At 36.9% G+C, this 20,002-nt stretch overlaps 2 protein-coding genes across 21 annotated transcripts in view; one reads left to right on the forward strand and one right to left on the reverse strand.

Moving 5' to 3' along the window:
• DNAJB4 (DnaJ heat shock protein family (Hsp40) member B4) overlaps nt 1-3,262 on the reverse strand; it is a 46,600-nt gene extending 43,338 nt beyond the window's left edge. The window contains exon 1 of one of the 2 annotated variants that reach the window (XM_032425504.1): nt 2,853-3,262. The gene's annotated coding sequence lies outside the window, so the exon portion shown is untranslated. The remainder of the gene's footprint in view (nt 1-2,852) is intronic. The other variant, XM_032425491.1, reaches the window with a different exon arrangement.
• Nucleotides 1,202-20,002, forward strand: part of FUBP1 (far upstream element binding protein 1) — a 34,663-nt gene continuing 15,862 nt past the window's right edge. For 8 of the 19 annotated variants that reach the window (XM_032425321.1, XM_032425340.1, XM_032425330.1 and 5 more), the window contains exons 1-17: nt 3,359-3,593; nt 8,714-8,804; nt 9,653-9,715; nt 10,534-10,572; nt 11,061-11,100; nt 11,593-11,645; nt 11,735-11,806; nt 11,932-11,989; nt 14,313-14,475; nt 14,568-14,666; nt 14,795-14,896; nt 15,131-15,233; nt 15,326-15,426; nt 15,813-15,954; nt 16,570-16,730; nt 19,386-19,537; nt 19,626-19,705. In XM_032425321.1, the coding sequence (XP_032281212.1) occupies nt 3,474-3,593; nt 8,714-8,804; nt 9,653-9,715; nt 10,534-10,572; nt 11,061-11,100; nt 11,593-11,645; nt 11,735-11,806; nt 11,932-11,989; nt 14,313-14,475; nt 14,568-14,666; nt 14,795-14,896; nt 15,131-15,233; nt 15,326-15,426; nt 15,813-15,954; nt 16,570-16,730; nt 19,386-19,537; nt 19,626-19,705 (1,639 nt within the window). In that variant the 5' untranslated portion in view covers nt 3,359-3,473. Of the gene's footprint in view, nt 3,594-8,713; nt 8,805-9,652; nt 9,716-10,533; nt 10,573-11,060; nt 11,101-11,592; nt 11,646-11,734; nt 11,807-11,931; nt 11,990-14,312; nt 14,476-14,567; nt 14,667-14,794; nt 14,897-15,130; nt 15,234-15,325; nt 15,427-15,812; nt 15,955-16,569; nt 16,731-19,385; nt 19,538-19,625; nt 19,706-20,002 lie in introns of all 19 variants that reach the window. The other 11 variants (XM_032425412.1, XM_032425460.1, XM_032425389.1 and 8 more) reach the window with 5 other exon arrangements.

Genomic DNA, 20,002 nt, shown 5'->3' on the forward strand with positions numbered 1-20,002 from the left:
GGTCATGATCCTAGGCTCCTGGGATAGAGTCCTGAGTCGGCCTCTCTGCTCAGCGGAAGCCTGTTTCTCCCTCTGCCTGCCGCTCCCCCTGCTTGTGCTCTCCCTCTCTGTCAAATAAAAAAATAAAAATCTTAAAAAAAAAAAGCCTGATCTCATCAATTACAACAGTAACAGAAAAGTACTAATGGCTTTGAGAAGATTGAGTGGACTGAGAACTCACATAGCCTAATCAAAAGTCACTGATTAGTTTTCCCACAATTCAGTTGTTCTAGCAGGATCCTGGGGTTTACCAAAACTAAGATTTGAACATAACTGCAATCCAAAAAATGTACATGGATTATCCTTTCTTGATTATAAAATGCCAGAAGCTGAATTACATGTTTATTACTAGTTTCCATTTGCACAGCACTTTCTGGTTTCTGAAGAGCTCACAAATATCTCATTTGAGGACAGTAAAGGAAGTTATGATCATCAATGTAGATGAGAAATCTGAGACACAGAGACTAAGTTACTTGCCCAAGGTCACAAAACCAACTAAAATGTAGAGGCAGATTTTTTTCAATATGCATTCTTTGAACAAATATCTAAGACGCTGACTAGGCATTAGGGACTGGTCAATGGTAGATAGACAGTCCTTATTCTCCAGTTTAAATTCTAAAGGAAAAGAAACAATAAACAAGTAAACACATAGAACATAACTTCAGATAAATGCTATAAAATGATAATGGGATAGTGATTGCAGAATGGCACAACTAGAGGTCAGAGATGGCCTAAGGAGGTGACATCTGAACTGAGCCTCAAATGATGAGGACATATCATCCATGTGAAAGTCTATAAAAGCATCCAGGCCAGGCAGAAGAAAAAACAAATATAAAATCCCAAAGGCAGCAAGTATCTTGGACAGCAAGGTGAGTGAAGAAGAATGAAAGGGAGGAGTGTTTAGAGACAGTAGCCTGATCATATGGAGCCCTTACACCACTCCAGGAGAGAGGATTTAAAGTGCAATACTTGGGGCGCCTGGGTGGCTCAGTCAGTTAAGTGTCCAACTTTGTTTCAGCTCAGGTCATGATCTCAGGGTTGTGAAATGGAGCCCAGTGTCGGGTTCCCCACTCAGTGGGGAGTCTTCTTCTCTCCTTCTTCCTCTCCTTCTGCCCTTCTGCCCACCCCCACCACACATGCTCTCTGAAATAAATCTTAAAAAAAGTATAATAGGAAGACAAAGATTAGATGATCTGATTTGTTTTAAAGGAATCATTCAAGCTGCTATATGAAGAAACAACTGTAATATAATCAGGTAGAGGCTTGAACTTCAAAAGTACTGGTAATGGATCCTTGTTACTTTTGAGAACTTACATGTATATTACATATTTTTATAATTTCATAATTTTAAAAAGCAAATTGTGGAGATTTAAAGGTGGAAGCAGAAAAACCAAGTAGAATACTATTACAGTCCAGGACTGAGGTGATGGTAACTTGGGAGTAGAAGTGAAAATTAATAGAATTTGGAATATACCACGAAAGTATGGTAGAGAGGTCTTCCCAATGGAGAGGAAGGGGCAGGAATGAAGGCTGACCAGTAGTTCTCAATGTGGGATTTTGCCTACCAGGGGACATCGGCAATGTCTGGAGATATTTTTGGCTGTCACAATTGAGTGTGTGTGTGTGGGGGGGGGGGATGTTATGTTACTAGCATCTATGTATGGGTAGAGGCTAAGGATGCTGCTAAACATATTATAGTACACAGTGGTATTTCAAACAGTGTCAACAGTGCTGGAGTTAAGAAATCCTGATCTAAACTGATTCCAACTGGTTCCCACCCTGGTCCCAGAACAGTCTACAAATAAACTACAGATCAAGGCCTTACTTTGAATATTTAAACACAACAAAAATAGAAATAAAGTTTGTTTGAAGGTATATTATATCACTCTGTGGTTAACATTACGTTGATCAGAAGGACTGGTATATGTCCAATTAATAAAATACGAAAAAATCAATTGATTAATAAATGTCATGTTAGACAAACTTTCTCAGAACGTAACTGAAAAAATTTTGTTTAGCAATACCCCCAACAATGCTTTTAGTTTTTTTCCAGTTATACTTAAATCTGTAGTCCAATACATTTGCCGCTTTTCCAAATACAAATCCTCACCCCTCCAAATCTAAAGGGATAGGTATGAACATTGAAGAAGATAATCAGAGCTATTAATGGTTAAGACGGTAGGAAAAGCTTCGTTGGAGGAAAATGACCGCCCACTTGTAGCTATATGCATGTATCTGTCTAGTTATCTGACTTACTTAGGGCCCTGAACAAGCGGACACATTAATTACCAGGAAGACCGCAACACACATTTCTTCCAATTACTCTTAAAACTAGCAATGGGAAAAGTACTTTTTTAGCCCTAATTCACAAAACATAAAATGCCAAAACTGGTAAAGTTCACTTAAGATAACAGAAAATACACACACTTAAAAAGTTATCCAGTCCCGGGATGACAATTCAGAACATTACATTTGGGTTCTCATAGGCAGGGGCTGGGGTAAACTACTTTTAGAAAGCCACAAAGTCAATTTTGGTCAAGAGATGGATGTTGTTGTTAATTATAAGATGACCTCAATAAAACTGGCCCTGGACAAATACAGTATTAGGTTATTAAGTGTAGTTACAACGGAATTTTACGAACAATCACGTTTTTAAGAGGCAAAGGGCAGTCGTGATTTCACAGCCTCATCGACATTACACAAAAATATCGAAATCAGCTCGAGAACTAAGAGGCCTCTAACCTGAATTCATCCCCACTTGTGATAAAACAGATCTGCCAATCTATAAGTAAAATACAGGGACACTTTACTACCCTGAAAATCAGGACGAGATCCCGCCAGGCCGGGCGGACGTTTTCGGAAACATCTCCGCTTGGTGTCCCGTGCGCGCTTCTACCAGGGACACTCCTGGTTGCGGCGCTCTCGAGATACTGTAGCGTCGCCCTTTCGCCTGTCGACGTGACTCCCTTTCCCATGGATACACAGAATGACCCTTGGCGCAAAATTCACCCACAGTCCCTCCCCGAGTCTGCAACCAATAAAAAACAACTACTCTTTCTTCAGGTCTTAAAAAACGCAAGCCAACCGGGGTCACCGCGCCAGTCTCACCCACCACCCCGGAAGTACAAGCAACACAGCTTCAACAAGAGAATGCGCGTAGAGGAGGCGCCAAAATAAATCCCACTCTCGCGATATCTTAAACATAAGTCTCGCGACATCCTTCTGCTTCTCCTTGTTTTTCAGCCCCACCCCCACACCAGTTCGTTGCTTCAAAACATCGCGAGATTTTCTCCTTTCAATCTCCGCCCCTTTACGGCACGATGGTCGCACAAGAATGTGATACAGGCTCGACGGCCGCCATTTTCTTTCTTTCTTAACAGTTGGCTGAGGGAAGGTCTCTGCGAAGAAGCGGCAGCGGCCACTATAGCGTAGACATGGCAGACTACTCAACGGTGCCTCCACCTTCTTCTGGCTCAGCTGGTGGTGGAGGCGGCGGCGGTGGTGGTGGAGGAGTTAACGATGCTTTCAAAGATGCGCTGCAGAGAGCACGGCAGGTAAGTCTGGACCGCGCGGCGGGATCCGAACGCTCATGGTAATTGGCCGCTGGCTGTGTAGGCCGCTACTTTTTTGCGCATGAGGAAGAGGAAAGAAGTGCCCTTCCGGGCTCTGAAATGTGAGGAGACTTACGGTTCCCCACGTTGGTAATACAGTTTGGAGGCTGGAGCTCGGTTTTGTATATCTTGGTGTCTAAGCCACTTAGAACCCCAACGCGTGTTACGCATAGATGGCTTTAGGTCTTTAGCTTCTGCGGCAGTCGCGCTTCTTTGAGGAGTTAGCTTGGCATTTTCTTTTTTTCAGAGTGAACATTCTCCTCCATGGGATAAAGCGCGCTTAGTTTTTACACAATAGTGCGGAAGGTTCTGGTAATGAGTTTGGGAGAGGACTAGGGTCTGTCCTCAGGAGCCATAGTAAGGGAGGGAGATATGTCAGTAAAGCAGTCTTTACAGCTTCCAGCTCATTCGAGCTCTGTCGAAATTAATCTTTCGGTATCATTCTCTTTCATATCTACGAGGAAGAGACTTAAGAGAGCACTAGTATCCCGTGTTAGACTCCTTCCTCAGAGCAGGATTTACGTGTCAGTGTGTTCTACCAGTCCTTTCCCCTTATTTCTCAAAATGGCTTCAGGCCCATTATACCCGAAGTTTCAGTTTGAATCTGCCTCTCTGTTCAGAGTCGTAAACTGACCAGACCTCTTTGTATTACGTAGGTGCGTACATTTGCCCTGAAGGCAGTTCTTTCCCAAATGAAAGCTGTTTAAAAAAAAAAAAAAATTACTCCAGGAAATTTGAAGGCTTCTTAATTTGAACTTTATTAGATAGTCCCTTAACATAACTATAACTTAAAAGGTATGGTGTTGATATGGAGTTGTATGTAAGCAAAATAATTTTATTCTCGTTATGACATTTTTCATATTAGGTGCTAGACATTTTTAGATTACAGCGTTAATCGAACGGGAATCAGAAACTAATTTTGTGGTATGTTTTGTTTGCCTTAGGAGTTAACGTTGTTAACCTTTTTCACCCTCCAGTTCCATTAAAGCATCATTTGAGTCAAACTGCGTAAACTCTATAATAATGTAACAAATCGCTCTTATTTTTATAATGTGAACACATTATAATTAAACTTAACTATACTTGTGTATGATCAGAAAGTCAACAAAAAAGTCACCATTAATACTAATTGTGCAACTTTTTCACCTGAATTTTCTTACTTCTGAACATTTTTGGAATAGCGACTGAAACATATATAATGACATAAACTTAGTGGGTTATTATTAGATTGGTTGAAAGACTCACCTGAATTATTTTATTCGACCAGTGTATTGAAATTAATTTGTGCTGCACATTGTACTTAGATATTAGAGATTTTTTTTTTTTTACTGTGTGAATTGTATTTCTGCCTTCTAGGAAGTGATGATACAATCAAGGAACCAAATGCAAATGAATAGTAGTATCTGATTAATACTTTCAGAGAGGAGTAGACAAAAATGGGCACCGTTAATTTATCCACTTGTTCTGTAAACATTTATAGAGTTCCTGCTGTGAGTCAGGCACTGTACACAACACCAAAGAGTGGGGTGCCTAACTGCCAAAGGACTGATATTTTAAGCAAGGCATTAAAGAATGAGTGAAAGTTTGATCAGTGGAGAAAAGAAGCAGCATGTGCAAAGGTATGAGGGTTTTTGGAATGACAGGAACCCAGGAATGAAGTCACTGGAGGATAATGGTGGTTGGGGAAAAGAGGGTGGAAATTGAGGTGAGTACAGATGGATACAACTTCTGAAAGACTTCGTGTTGCCATGCTTTAATTAAAAATTGGACTTCATTATTTGGCTAAGCTGTAATTTCCTGATTATGTTAGATGGCTTAATTTTTAAATACAGAAATTGTCCTCAAACTGGATTTCTTGTACTCACTTTTTATGCCAATAGGTCAGCTGCCTCAATGCTCTTGTTGTAATGATATGATTTTTATAGATGTCTTGCTGTAATAATTTGATTGTTTCTTTACAGAATTGATCTTAAGCCTGAGATTCCTAAATTTAGCTTTTGAGTTGAATTTCCCTTTCTGATTACATTTGAAGATGCCTCCATATGTCAGTTGTAGCTGCTTGTCTGGTATATATAAATGGAATACAGGGAGGAGTACTTGGACTGAAGAAACAAGTTAGGTTAATGTCTGAACTACTTTTTCCTTATCTATAGTAAAAGCATGCTGGATTATATTTCCAAAATCCCCATCTAACCTTAAGTTTCTTTTCTTTGTCCAGCGTATTATGCTGTGTTCTTAGAAGGAGGAGGTATAACAGCCTCTTGCCCTCAGAGAGCTGTGTACTAACGGGGATGCTATTGGCTTTTTTAACTGGACGGTTCTTTGTTAATGCAGGACAAATGATTACTACCTAGCTCATTCTGCCATCTGGTAATTTAGACCAAGTTGCTCATTTTTCCAGAGAATTCCAATGGCTTATTTTTTAATGTGAAATTTCCAGATTTTTTAAATACCCTCTGAGCTAAATTCAGCACAGGGGCACCAGATTGCTTCTCTAGTTTAGGAACCACTTGAGAGATTCATATTTGTGTATTTCAAGCTGTAACTCCAAAGGGTGGGGTTGGGATTCTTTGGTTAGGACTTTGGTGATCACACTAAACCAGTTTTGTCTCTGAAATACTGGAAAAGCAAAATGTATCTCTCTTTTTTCTCCTTGACATTATGAAGATAGAAGTGAATCAGGCTGTGACTCCATGATTGGTAGAACACAAATGAAGCAAGAGTATCAGCCCTGATTCTTTAGCTTCTAAACAGCTATTAGTCTTTACTCAGTTATTCTTGAAATCTCTTCCTGGATTATAAAAGTGATTCACGCTGCATTATGTTTGAATGCAATGAAAATTTTATAAAATAGAATTGTTGACTTTTCAGTTACCAATAATTTCTGCTGAAAACGAACACTTGAGTAGGGTTTTTGGGTGTTGTTTTTTTGTTTTTGCTTTTGTTTGTTTCTACATTTTGTGACAGGATAGCAAAGCTTGATTATGATAAAAAATTCCTCTGTTGTAGGAGGGCACAGTGTTAAAAAAATGGTTGTTAGTATTTTTACTAAGAGCTCTTCTCTAATGTCTTTGTACTCTTTCTGAATTTTTAAAATGGTGTTACTGATTCTTTTGAATGAACAAAGTATCAAGCTTTCATTTTCATTTGGATAGTTTTAGAACTATTCAATGAATAATGGATAATAGGGAGGTATAAATAAGTATCCTTTCTATATGCAGAGTTTCCTTGGAGTTCAGGGAGTGGTGTTGTGCAAACTCATGCATTTATAAAAGCTAACTGCAGAAGGTATTCACAGGTTAAGATCATCAGTAGTTACTATCCTGTCTGGCCTGAAATGCTTTCTTCTCTAAAATCAATGCCGGGCAGTGTATTTAAGTTCTGAGGAACAGTTCAGATGTTAAGCCTTTAAAACTTAAGGGGTGGAAAAGCGGTTGTTTTCAGGTATGATGAAGAAACCTTTCAGAAAAGAAATAAGATTTTAATTAGCTGCTCAAAGACATGGAACAGGCTTTTGAGAAAGTGAAAGGATGATTAAGGAAGGTTAGATTGAGCCTTTTTTTTCTTTCTTTTTTTTTAAGTAATCTCTACACCCGATGTGGACCCTGAGGTCAAGAGTTGCATGCTCTTCTGACTGAGACAGCCAGGTGCCCCCCAAAGCCTTTTTTAAATCAAGCATTTTAATATTTAATCCTGATACGCTTTGTGAGGAAAAGGGAAATCTGGAAACCCCAGGAGGTACAGTTGGGAACTGATACATATATTTAATTTTAAGTGATATATATGGATTTTAAGACTCAAGTCGTTGAATATACTTATCCTTTCCAGTTTTCTAATTATAATGAAGCATGAAGCAGTTGGTTTAGTTCCACATCAGGATCCCTTTGGGGGAATTCTAGGCAACAGAAGTTCGAATTTTCTGTGTAATTTTTTAACATGGAAAATTTCAAACATACTCAAAATTAACAGAATAATCTAACGAACCTCCAATGAGCGTATCACTCACCTTTGGTGATTACCCCCTTAGAGTAATTAGCATGGAGCTATGTAGAAATTGGGACATCTCCACCATTGACTTACCATGTAACCTGGTTAAGTTCCCTCTTGAGATTTTTTCTGCTGTAAAATGGATCACTATTTCACTAAGTATTCTCACCTCTTAGGATTGTTTGATGATTGAGTGACAAAATGAGTATAAAACATATAGTATGGAGTTTGGCCTATTGCTGGCACTCAGCAATATTAGTTCCGTATCTTTTTCCATATAAAGTTGGAGTAAATACCCACTGGTTGTGTCCTGCCTTGTGACTTGAGGCTGCTGTTTTTTTATATGATGTTTAGTTAAGTGCAAGCAATTATTTGCCCCACTCTAAAAAAGTCTTTAAGAATCTGTAGCTGAGACTTTTCTTAGAGGTACAGCCTCCCAGGCTTCCCCCACCCCCATGTTTCCATAGAACAGGATTGTCTGATAGAAATATGATGCAAGTCATATATTTTATTTAATGCAGCATACCCAAAACATTACCATTTTGACATGTGTGCAATATAAAAAAAAAAACTGAGATGCTTTCCACTCTTTGTTTCATTCAAGTTTTCAGTATCCATTTGTGTATTTAACACTTAATTCGGACTAGCCAGATAACCATGTGTGGCTAGCATCTATCTTATTAGACAACACAGTCTTAGAATCCCATAAGGTGTTCACATTCTCTGTGCCTACAACACATTTTTTGAAGAGTCATGGGAAAGAGCCATGGAGAAGATAGAATTAGGACCACATTTTCCCCAAAGCTATTTATTTGTTGGTCAGTCAATTCTGAAGATTCCTGATTACTTCTTTGTTCTTACAGAGATTTATCAGAAGCTTAATTCCAGATGATGATTATGTTTTTAACTTTGAAGTTATTATTGGTAGTAATACATTGATCTGTAATTTTTGTTATTCTTTGAAATTAATTTTTTTGTATTAGATACTTAGCATATGTATGTATGAGGGAATATAGCACTGAATAGTGTATAGTAGATATGTTATCCTTAATGATGGTGTGCTTTTGTTTTTTAAGATTGCAGCAAAAATTGGAGGTGATGCTGGTACATCACTGAATTCAAATGACTATGGTTATGGGGGACAAAAAAGACCTTTGGAAGATGGAGGTAAGTTATAGTCATAAGTATTTTAATTGTTTTACATACAGGTTAGTTGAAGGTGATTTTCAATATTTTTCAAATGTTCTTTTATTGGAACATTACTTTTATAATAAGGTTCTTAAAATTGTAAGGTTTATATTGGCCTCAGGAGGAAAGGGGGGGAAAAAGACCTTAGACAAGGTAGGTAAAATTTTGAGTCAATCAGCCAGTTTTGTCTTCGTAGAAAACAACATTTTCTCTCTTTGAGGAATGTGCCAGATTGACAGTTTGCACAGACATCTTGTTAATATACTGAAAAGAACAAAAATATAAAATGTTTAGAAGACATTTCACTGGTTTTTCTCATCATACGTGAATTAATCTTTATATGCTATGTTTTCATTGTTTTGCTATTTCAGATTTCACTTTAAAGGTTGATGTTGCTATAGCTTGCTACTGTAGTGTGTTGCAGGTTATACCTTTTTTTATGTTACTTTTTTTGTTTTAGTACCTTGTTTTGTGTTTCAGGTTTAACTCAAAATGTGGCTTAAAACAGATTTACAGTGCTTTGTATTTTTTTAAAAAACGTAATTGTTGAAGCTTCTGAACTTAGAAGTCTGCAAGTTTTTTTTTTTGTTTTAGATGTATGAATTTTGATACATTTTCTTTTTGCCCTTTTATTTACTTTTTTTTTTTTTTTTAAGGAGGATTCTGAATGAGCCTATAGAATGTATTTGTAGCTTTTGACCAGGTGTACTTGGTTTCCTTTTATTTAAGTGTCTTTCACATTTATAGTGAGGTTTTAATATACAAAAAAATGAGCTAATGATGCTTCAGATGTTGTATGTAATGTATTCTTTTTATTTTATGTGTAGATGGCTCTTGGACAAGTCCGAGCAGTACAACACACTGGGAGGGAATGCCCTCTCCTTTTAAAGGCAGGAATTTTTATTTATTACCTGTGTTTAGTATGTAAACGTGAAATAAACCAGTGGATTCTTAAATGGACACAAATAATTCTTGGATTATGTGTCTGAATTTTTGCTGCACAACATTCTGATGTTTAATCATTTAAGTTTGAAGGGGGGAGGAAAATGTAGTACTTTCAGATGTAGGTTGTCTATTCTAAGGTATGCATTGTATTCATCTGTGTAAAGGATGTAGATGAAGGTAGTCATGTAGTTGCTTTGAGTTTTTCTGCTGAAGCGTATGCTGTGAAATGTTTGGTTAGGAACAATAGAATAGTTTAGATTGAGATTGCCTTGTAATGTGATTTTTTTATTTATTTATTTTGCATAGCTTTGTGGTCACTGTCAGATACACTCAACTTTGATATGTCAAATTTTCACATTTTGATAGGTTCTGTTTTTCTTCCAGTCTTCAGTTCCTACAGTGGGAAGCATCATTAGCCTTTAGCATGTGATATTTTGCTAGTAATGGACCTAAAAACTTTGTCTTGTATCATTCTAAAGTGCTTAACATACATTAAGGTCAGTGATTTGATACAATCAAAAAGAATTTTTTTTAAATGTCTGTGCATCTTTTAAACATGAAAAGAATGAAAGAAATGTAATGTTTCTTTTGATTACTAAGAGTTTGGGATAAGTTTTGGCACTTTTGGTTCAAATGATCAACAATTACCCTCAGCTATTTCAATAAGTGTTTACATTGATATTTATTCTTGCTTGGGCACTGGTTAGCTAAGTCTTATATTTGTATTTATTGGCAAAAAGTTAAAAGGCTCTTAATTTTGCAGATCAACCAGATGCTAAGAAAGTTGCTCCTCAGAATGACTGTAAGTATTTTAAATTGGGTTAAAAGCTAAAGTAACTGGATTTTAATATCAGGGTTTTGTGCCTGGATTTTGTTGGGTGTCTTTGGAGTTAGTTGATGGCCATGAATATTTTAGAATGAATGTCTTTGTAAATATTACTTCCTGTCTTCATAATCTCCCACTTCAATTATGGCCAGGTATATGGTAATAAGATTTGATTGCTAAATTATTTTCATATTCAGTATATTTTATAACTCCATTTTTTAACCTAAGCTTGTGCCCCTTGAGAAGGAACAGTTTCTGTGTCATTGTTAAAGATATCTGCTATTTCACTGACTTTTCTTGCCCACTGTCAATGTTTATTTAAAGTATTTTACATAAAATTTTACTCTTAAAGGTGGTGTTTTCTATGTGTATGGGAAAAATTTTAGTATTGCTTGATATGATTATATTGTTAAATATGTGTGAACTTAAATTTAAAGTTTTCATTTTATTTGATTTTTTGGTAGCTTTTGGAACACAGTTACCACCGATGCATCAGCAGCAAAGGTATAGTGAAATGCCTTTCAAAGAGTACTTTGCAAGTTTGAGTTGAACGGTCTGTAAAAACACAACCAACTTAGTGTATAGTGAATATGTGTCTGTATATTTTTTTTGTATATTCATCTCTCCACTTAAGTTGATAAAGAATGATCATTTTTCCTTTTGAGTGAGATGCATTTGTAATTTGGAAGGATGGGAAGAATTAGCCACATATTAGAAGTAAAGTGAATGAAAATAATTGTTAAAAAAACATTCCCTGAACTCCACCCCAACTCCTTTGCAGTTCATGCCTTCAGACTGTTCATCTACCATACCCTCCTCACTTGATGTGTGTCACCTTAAGATTCTGACTTGAATTACTCAAGCTGTATTTTGACTATGAATATGTGCCTGAAAACCTAGTTTAAGCCATTAGATGTCCATTTTTATTAGATTAACCTTTTTTGTAAACAAATTCTCTTTCTTTGAAGGAAAACGTTAGTTTTTGTCTTTTGTTAGCAGGTCTGTAATGACAGAAGAATACAAAGTTCCAGATGGAATGGTTGGATTTAGTAAGTAGCCTAATTTTTAAAGCTTTGAAAACAATCAAAACATACTTTACAGTCTTTACCAAATAATTTTTTTCTTTTTTCTTTACTAGTAATTGGCAGAGGTGGTGAACAGATCTCACGCATACAACAAGAATCTGGATGCAAAATACAGATAGCTCCTGGTAACGTTATTCTCTTGCTATTTTCAGAATGACTGGAGAACTAGGATATTTTTTTAAGTAACTACTAAAAAGGATGTTGTAATCTTTTCTTGGCCTAAAATATTTTTGGTGTTTTTTAATTGTAGACAGTGGTGGCCTTCCAGAAAGGTCTTGTATGCTAACTGGAACACCTGAATCTGTCCAGTAAGTATGAAATCATATGCCTGACGCCAGCCCCTCTTTCCTGCTGAAAAAGGACATTTCCCCTAAATAGAACTGATTTTCTCCTGCACTCTTAATTTTCCCATTTTCTAGGTAATTTCTAATAAGATATAAAGATGCTTGAAAATCCCTCCATCTTAACAAAACCTGTCCTTGAACCTTACATTTCTATTTCTCTGCCTCCTTACACAATAGAACTCCTTAAAAGGGGTAGTTCACTTTGCCATATCATTTGCATCTGTTTTCATTTTGTCTTGAACTTGTATGAATCAGACTTTTATTCCCATGGTTCCATTAAAATTGCTCTTTTCAAGATCACAAATGGCCTCTGCATCATTCCACCTATCAACATTGTTTGACACAGTGAACTACTTTCCTAGAGATATCCCCTCCCTAGCTGCTCTTTCTCAGGCATTCTTGGTTGCCCAGCTTTATCTTCCAGGCCTTTCAGTATGAAAGTGCCACAAAATTCAGTCTTCTTACAGTCTGTCTACATGTACTCTTTAGATGACTTTATTTACTCTTTTATAAACTTTTTTTTTTTTTTTTTTAGATTTTATTTATTTGACAGAGCAACAGCGAGAGAGGGAACACAGGCAGGGGGAATGGGAGAGGGAGAAGCAGGCTTCCTGTTGAGCAGGGAGCCCGATGCAGGGCTCGATCCCCAGACCCTGGGATCATGACCTGAGCCAAAGGCAGATGTTTAACGACTGAGCCACCCAGGCGCCCCTATAAACTTTAATATATAGCTTTACGTGTCATAAATTTTATGTACTCCTAAATTTTTATTTTCAGCCTTGCTCTCTTTTTCTAAATTCTAGACTCCTATCAAGCTGCTCACTTAGTATTTCCACTTATGTCTACTAGACATTTGAAACTTTAGATTGTTAATAATTGTTTTCCACCCCGTTCCCAGCATGCTTTGTCTTCTCATCTCAGTGTATGGCAACACTGTTTTAATACTTTTATCTTTTGAGGGGGGCACCTGATTGCACCATTGTTTAAGCACCCGACTCTTGGTTTCAGCTCAGGTCTTGATCTCAGGGTGGTGAGGTCGGGCTCTGCGCTTAGCACAGAGTCTGCTTGAGACTCTCCGTCTTCCTCTGCCACTTCCCCCACCCCCATCCCTGTACATGGGCTCTCAATCTAAAATAAATAAATAAATCTGTTTTTAAAAGTACTTTTATCTTTTCTTGTCCTTCATTTATCCATAAGCAACTCTTTGGTCATTTTTCTTCATAATTTATTTGGAATCCAGCCTCTTGCCACCTTCTATACTATCACCTTGTCTGTGACCATTTTTTTATATTTCAACATGTTTCCATTCTTTTTAGCCTTGTTCAGCAATAATCTATTCTTAACAATAGTATAGCCATATGATCTTTTTAAAATGTGAATCAGTTCATATCATTACTTTGCTCAAATCCTCCAATGCTTCACCACTTAGAGTAAAAGTCAGTGTCTTTATCATGGCCTGATTTATCTGCCACCTTTCTCACTTCGTTTTTTACCACTCTTCTTCCAACTGTGTTCAAGCCCCATTTAGCTTCTATTCTTTCAGCACACCAAGTATGCTGCTCATCTGAGTCCTTTGCAGTTTCTCTTAACTCTTTGGAATATTTTCCCTCTGATATTTTCATAGTTACTCCCCCTTTTCCTTTATATTTTAGTTCGAATGTCTCCTTATCAGTAAAGTCTTTTATGTCTGCTTTGCATAAAATAGCATACCTTTATGCACACACATTCTGTCTCCCTTATCCTGTTTTGATTTTGTTTATAGCACTTAACCAAACATGTTGTTTTTAGTTACTTAATAAAGGTGAGCTATACCAGCAGGAACCCTGTGTGTTTCATTCAGTGTTGTAACTCTATTACCTAGAATAGTACCTGGTATATAGTTAACATTTCTTAAGTATTTTTGAATGGATAAATAAATTTTAATGTGTGAGTGACCAAAATGACGTCTTAAAATTGGAAATACATCATTTAGTTAATTGGCAAAATAGCTTAATTCTGAGATAACTTTACAAGTAGAGTGGGGGAAAAAAGTAGAATGCTACTTCTTGGAAATTTAGGATTATCCTCAAAAATACTGCAAATTACATACCTAGAAAATTTATTGCATAGTTTCATTCTTTGTTTCTGATGGCATTTTCTCTTAATTAAAATTCTTAAATTAGCTTTAAGCCACCTAAACCTGAATTGGGATGGGAGAAGTACCTGCTTAAATTATTTTGTATTTCTCTATTTGGATAAGCTTTTGAGTATGCTATAACTTATTGTTTGACTCCTAATTTGTTAACAGATCAGCAAAACGGTTATTGGACCAGATTGTTGAAAAAGGAAGACCAGCCCCCGGCTTCCACCATGGTGATGGACCAGGAAATGCAGTTCAAGAAATCATGATTCCAGCTAGCAAGGCAGGATTAGTTATTGGAAAGGGGGGAGAAACTATTAAACAACTTCAGGTATTACTTCCTAAAATTACTTTTCATCTGTTTTGAAGCCAGTTTCCTTCCACTCCCCTTTTGTTAATACATATGATTTCTTTGATTAATAGGAGCGGGCTGGAGTTAAAATGGTTATGATTCAAGATGGACCTCAGAACACTGGTGCTGACAAACCTCTTAGGATTACAGGAGACCCATACAAAGTTCAGGTAAACTTAAGTTTATATCTTACATAGAAGGATTTGGGGGCGGAATGGGCAGAACACATATGAATAATTAGTGTTTTGAGACATGCTTTGTAAGTTGGGTGTTGTTTTGTTTTTTGTTTGTACTTCAGCAAGCCAAGGAAATGGTGTTAGAGTTAATTCGTGATCAAGGTGGTTTCAGAGAAGTTCGAAATGAGTATGGGTCAAGAATAGGAGGAAATGAAGGGATAGATGTAAGTAAAAATACCCATTCAGAAATGGTTGTATACTAATTCATAAATACATGTGGATTCCCTCCCGCCTGCCAACCGTCCCCCCTCCCCCCCATAACTTATGCCTTAGAGTACAGAATGTATATCTTGTTACCCTATTTGATGCAACCATAATGCTGTATTTACTTTTATGATTTGAGGTGGATTAATTTTCAGGAAATTACTTTCCTTAATACCTAGTCTTCTTTGTATAAGGTCCCCATTCCAAGATTTGCTGTTGGCATTGTAATAGGAAGAAATGGAGAGATGATAAAAAAAATACAAAATGATGCTGGTGTTCGAATTCAGTTTAAGCCAGGTGAGTACATATATTTCATTATCTATGTGTTAGTAGCACTTACTTTTTTGACACACATTTGTTGCTAACTCAATCCAATTTGTTTCTTGAAGATGATGGAACAACACCTGATAGAATAGCACAAATAACAGGACCTCCAGACCGATGTCAACATGCTGCAGAAATTATTACAGACCTTCTTCGAAGTGTTCAGGTTTGACAGATGTTAATATTTTCATTGTTTTGTTTTCATTTAAAAAATGTTTTCCTTCAAGTCTGAAAGGGTCCCCCCTCCCCCTTTAGTTCTATATTAGAATCTGATGATACTTTGTTAATAACTGGAAAGTTTAAGTTGCTTTGAGGTAGACATCTTGGGAGTGGGAAGGTAGCTACGTGAATTGTCTTATTCATCCCAGTATAAAAAGAATAAATGGTGGGTATTACTTGTTGACTATTTGGGCCACATCATCTCCCAGCCTCTTGAATTTCTGGTATAGGAAAATGAAGATTGAGGAAGATAGACATGTAATGACTTTATCATGGAAAGAAGAGTATGCTTCTATGCTGACTTTCTTTCCTTCTTGTTTTTCTCTTTTTTAGGCTGGTAATCCTGGTGGACCTGGACCTGGTGGTCGAGGAAGAGGTAGAGGTCAAGGCAACTGGAACATGGGACCACCTGGTGGACTACAGGAATTTAATTTCATTGTACCAACTGGGAAAACTGGATTAATAATAGGAAAAGGCAATGTATTTTAAACTCTTTAATGTTTTGATGTGTGGGTAAAAATTCAGCACATGGCCTGATTTTTCTGTATGCTATTTCTGTTGTAAACCAATAGCAGTGATTTTTCCTTTGCTGTATCTTACGTTGATTTGTAACAAAAACATAAATGAAGGGCCTTATATATAAAATAAAAATGGGATTTGAATCATGTTGGCTTCTAGAGAGGGGACCAACAGTTTTAATTAATGTTGTAAGAAATTTTTCCTGACTCATATCTTCTTAAAATTTAGAATTGTTTTGTAAGTGTGTTAGTTTATGTTACTTGTAAAAGCAATTTATTTGAGCCAAATATTTTGATAAGTTAGCGTTTTTTTGTTATAATTCATTTTAAGGTTGGGTGTAGGCATACTAATTTATGTCTTAAAACTTAAATGTGTTTTAGGAGAAGCATGAATGCTTTATATAACTTGATTTAAAGTGTAGAATAAATGGGAAATCCCAAAAGAATATTGGCAGATGGGATACTGCTCAAAACTTTTTTTTAATGGCCCTTTTAGTTGTGACCATTTTCTTTTGGATAGTTCCTTTTGTATCCTTTGAATCTTTAGAGAAATTAATGTGTTTTGATTTTAGGAGGTGAAACCATAAAAAGCATAAGCCAGCAGTCTGGTGCAAGAATAGAACTTCAGAGAAATCCTCCACCTAATGCAGATCCTAATATGAAATTATTTACAATTCGTGGCACTCCACAGCAAATAGACTATGCGCGGCAACTTATAGAAGAAAAGATTGGTGTGAGTATGCTTTAAACTTCAATTTCTAGGGGTGCATGGCTGGCGCAGTCAGTAGAGCATGTGAATCTTGATCTCCAGGCAGTGAGTTCAAGCCCCACATTGGGCATAGAGCTTACTTAAAAAATAGATAGGGGCCACTGGGTGGTTCAGTTGGTTGGGCATCTGCCTTTGGCTCAGGTTGTGATCCTGGGGTCCTGGGATTGAACCCCATGTGGGGCTTCCTGCTCAGCAGGGAGCCTGCTTCTCCCTATCCCTGACCCCGCTTGTGCTCTCTCTCATGAATAAATAAAATCTTTAAAACACACACACAACAGTTTTAAAAAACCAAATACATAAATAGATAACCAGCCTCAATTTATACAAAGGCCCTGTTAGTTAAATAAGACATTAATTCACATGTTCCTGTAATGGCTATACAGAAAAATGCCAATTTCTAGTCTAAGATTATAGGTTTCATCATATAATGGGTACATATAACATAGAAAAGATTCTCCAGCAGTGAAAAATAACCCAATTAAATACACATTTATAAGTGTTCAGAACCTTATATTTGGGTGTGGATAAATAAGAAACGGGTAGTGTTACTTGCAGATACGATGTTAGGGTTGGTGGAGGGTTATAGAATATACTTGAAGGACATAGTTAATGGGAATTTAGTATTTAATAAGGGCTTACTTTACTCAACCCTGGTGAGGTAAATATGAATTGTATGCATCCCCCACTTTAGAGTAGAAATTTACAAATCCACCTCTTAGACTGACAATCACTTAGGGAGTTTTAAATGTGTACTACTTGAATGCTTTCCACCTCTACACATACCACACAGCTCTGATTCAGAATGTCTGGAACAGGGCCCAGCATCTAATTTTAGAAGGATGTTCCAGGTGATTCTGATACATGGCCAAATTTGGAAATTTTTCCTTTAGAAAAGTTTCCTGATGGTAGTACAAAAAATGTATAGTGAGTCTTGATTGTGCTTTCTTATAAATGAGGAACTAGTGCTTTACTACATTCTTTTACTATAGGGCGTAAGGGAGCATCTTAAGTTACTAATAACCATTAGAATTTCTTAGGAAAATTCTCCTTAATGTTTGCCATGCTGTGGATGGGATACAAAAGAAGTTTGACACTGTTTCTGTTATGGAGAAAGACGAATATAGATGTACAAAAGATGCTTAAAGAATGTCTCAGAGGGGTTCCTGGCTGATTCAGTCAGTAGAGCATGCAACTATTGATCTCAGGTTGTAAGTTCAAGCACTACATTGGGTGTAGAGATCACTTAAAAACAAAAAGAATGTATTATAAAAATACATACAAACACTGTAAGTTCTATGGGATGGACAGTAAGTGTTCAAAAACATGAAGAAAATAAATTGGACTCGGTAATGGTGGAGATTGACGCTAGAAAAATGAACACATCTTGGTTTTGAGTTTTACAATGCTTAGTATGCATGGATCAAGGTTTCTTCTGGATTGATGGGCAAAAAGATAGGTTATAGAGAAGCAGTTTAGTATGGCGGTTATGAGCATGGACTCTTGGAGTCGTGTTAGGGCTCAGAATACTCTGAGTCATTTACTGACTTCGTGACCTTGGAGTAAGCTGTTTATACTCGTTTGCCTCCCGTTTCTTCTGTAAATGAGGATAATAGTAGCTCCTTTACGGGGTTGTAGGGATTAAATAAAGTGTGTGTCACTTAAAAGAGTGTCTGGCACATAGCCCTATAAAAATATTAATACTTTTTCGATAATCCTTTTTTACTTTTTGGAAAGGATTGTTTTTGGATAGTAGAAGTGAGTGATAATGACAAGTTAGAGATTTAAAGGGATAAAGTAATAAAAAGGATTTTAGAAGTCATGAAGTTTGAGCTTCATTATTTTGTAGTGCGAAAATAGACAACCAAATGTGGTTTAAGCAGTTCGCTCCAAAACATCATGATCTGTATTAACTGCACGAAAGCTGTGTTTAGTAGGACAGTTAAATCTAGTCTTAGTGGTCTTTACAAGTGATTATGAAAAGGAAAATCAACTAAGCTTTATTAATTATGTGGTGTGATATGAATATGAAGATATGGTATTTGGAAAATGATACAGAGCAAGAGGAAATGAATTTAAATTGTTCATGTAAGTGCAGTTCAGTGACACAAAGGTTGTGCAGAGGATAGTGTTTTGAGTGAGAATTGTTACTTTATTGGTAAAGTACCCAGTAGACAATTCACAATATAAGCCCTAAGCAATTTGGGGAATATATTGTCAAGGTGGTTGTCTGATTGTTAGGAAAATAAATGTAGAATGGATGCAGAAAAAGAAAAGCTAGAGACAACATATTTCATAGGCATCCATGATTAAAATGATAAAGGAGTAGTAAAAGTAAGAATTAAAAAAGGAAAGAGAAATAACAGAAAAGGGAGTAGTCTGAAAGAAATAGAATGGAAGGTAAAGAATATGTTTCAATTTGCTGATGCTGTTGATTTTAATGAATTTACATGTCTCAGTATGGTAAAGAATTTAAGCAACATGAATGAGAAAATGAAGGAAAATCTAAAATATGTTGCTTGTGGCTATATAAAAGAGTAGGAATTGAAGGTTAATTTGGCCTTTGAATTGTTCAGCCATTACCATTTTTCTGATTTTTTGCATCTTTCTGCTTTTTTATAGGGCCCAGTAAATCCTTTAGGGCCGCCTGTACCCCATGGGCCCCATGGTGTCCCAGGTCCCCATGGGCCTCCTGGGCCTCCAGGGCCTGGAACTCCAATGGGACCATACAACCCTGCACCTTATAATCCAGGACCACCCGGCCCTGCTCCTCAGTAAGTATTGAGTTTGGTTCTGGGGTTTCCCCCCAAAGATTCTAGCTTTTGGTAAATTGTATTTTTATATTGATTTCTATCTTTTCAGTGGTCCTCCAGCTCCTTATGCTCCCCAGGGGTGGGGAAATGCATATCCACACTGGCAGCAACAGGCCCCTCCTGATCCAGGTAAAAGACATTTATCATTCATGTGTAATTTGTATTGTTTGTCATTCCTGTTACCTTCTTAAATTTTCTAGTGTCAATTCTACACTGTGTGCATTTTTCTGCACTTAACACTCTTTCAGCAGGAGTCTTAGTTTCTCGTTTTACCACGGTGTATAAGATTGGTGTGAACATGGTCTGTTTTCAGTGAACTTTTTTCTACTTGCATTTGGCTTTCTGTCCTTTCAAAGTGATAAGGGCAGAGTGCTAAAGGCCAAAAACTACAGGAAGAAGTACAATGTCTTAGTTTTAAATACCAGT

This window comes from Phoca vitulina, unplaced genomic scaffold (genome assembly GCF_004348235.1).
Source record: "Phoca vitulina isolate PV1807 unplaced genomic scaffold, GSC_HSeal_1.0 scaffold2, whole genome shotgun sequence".
NCBI lineage: Eukaryota > Metazoa > Chordata > Mammalia > Carnivora > Phocidae > Phoca > Phoca vitulina.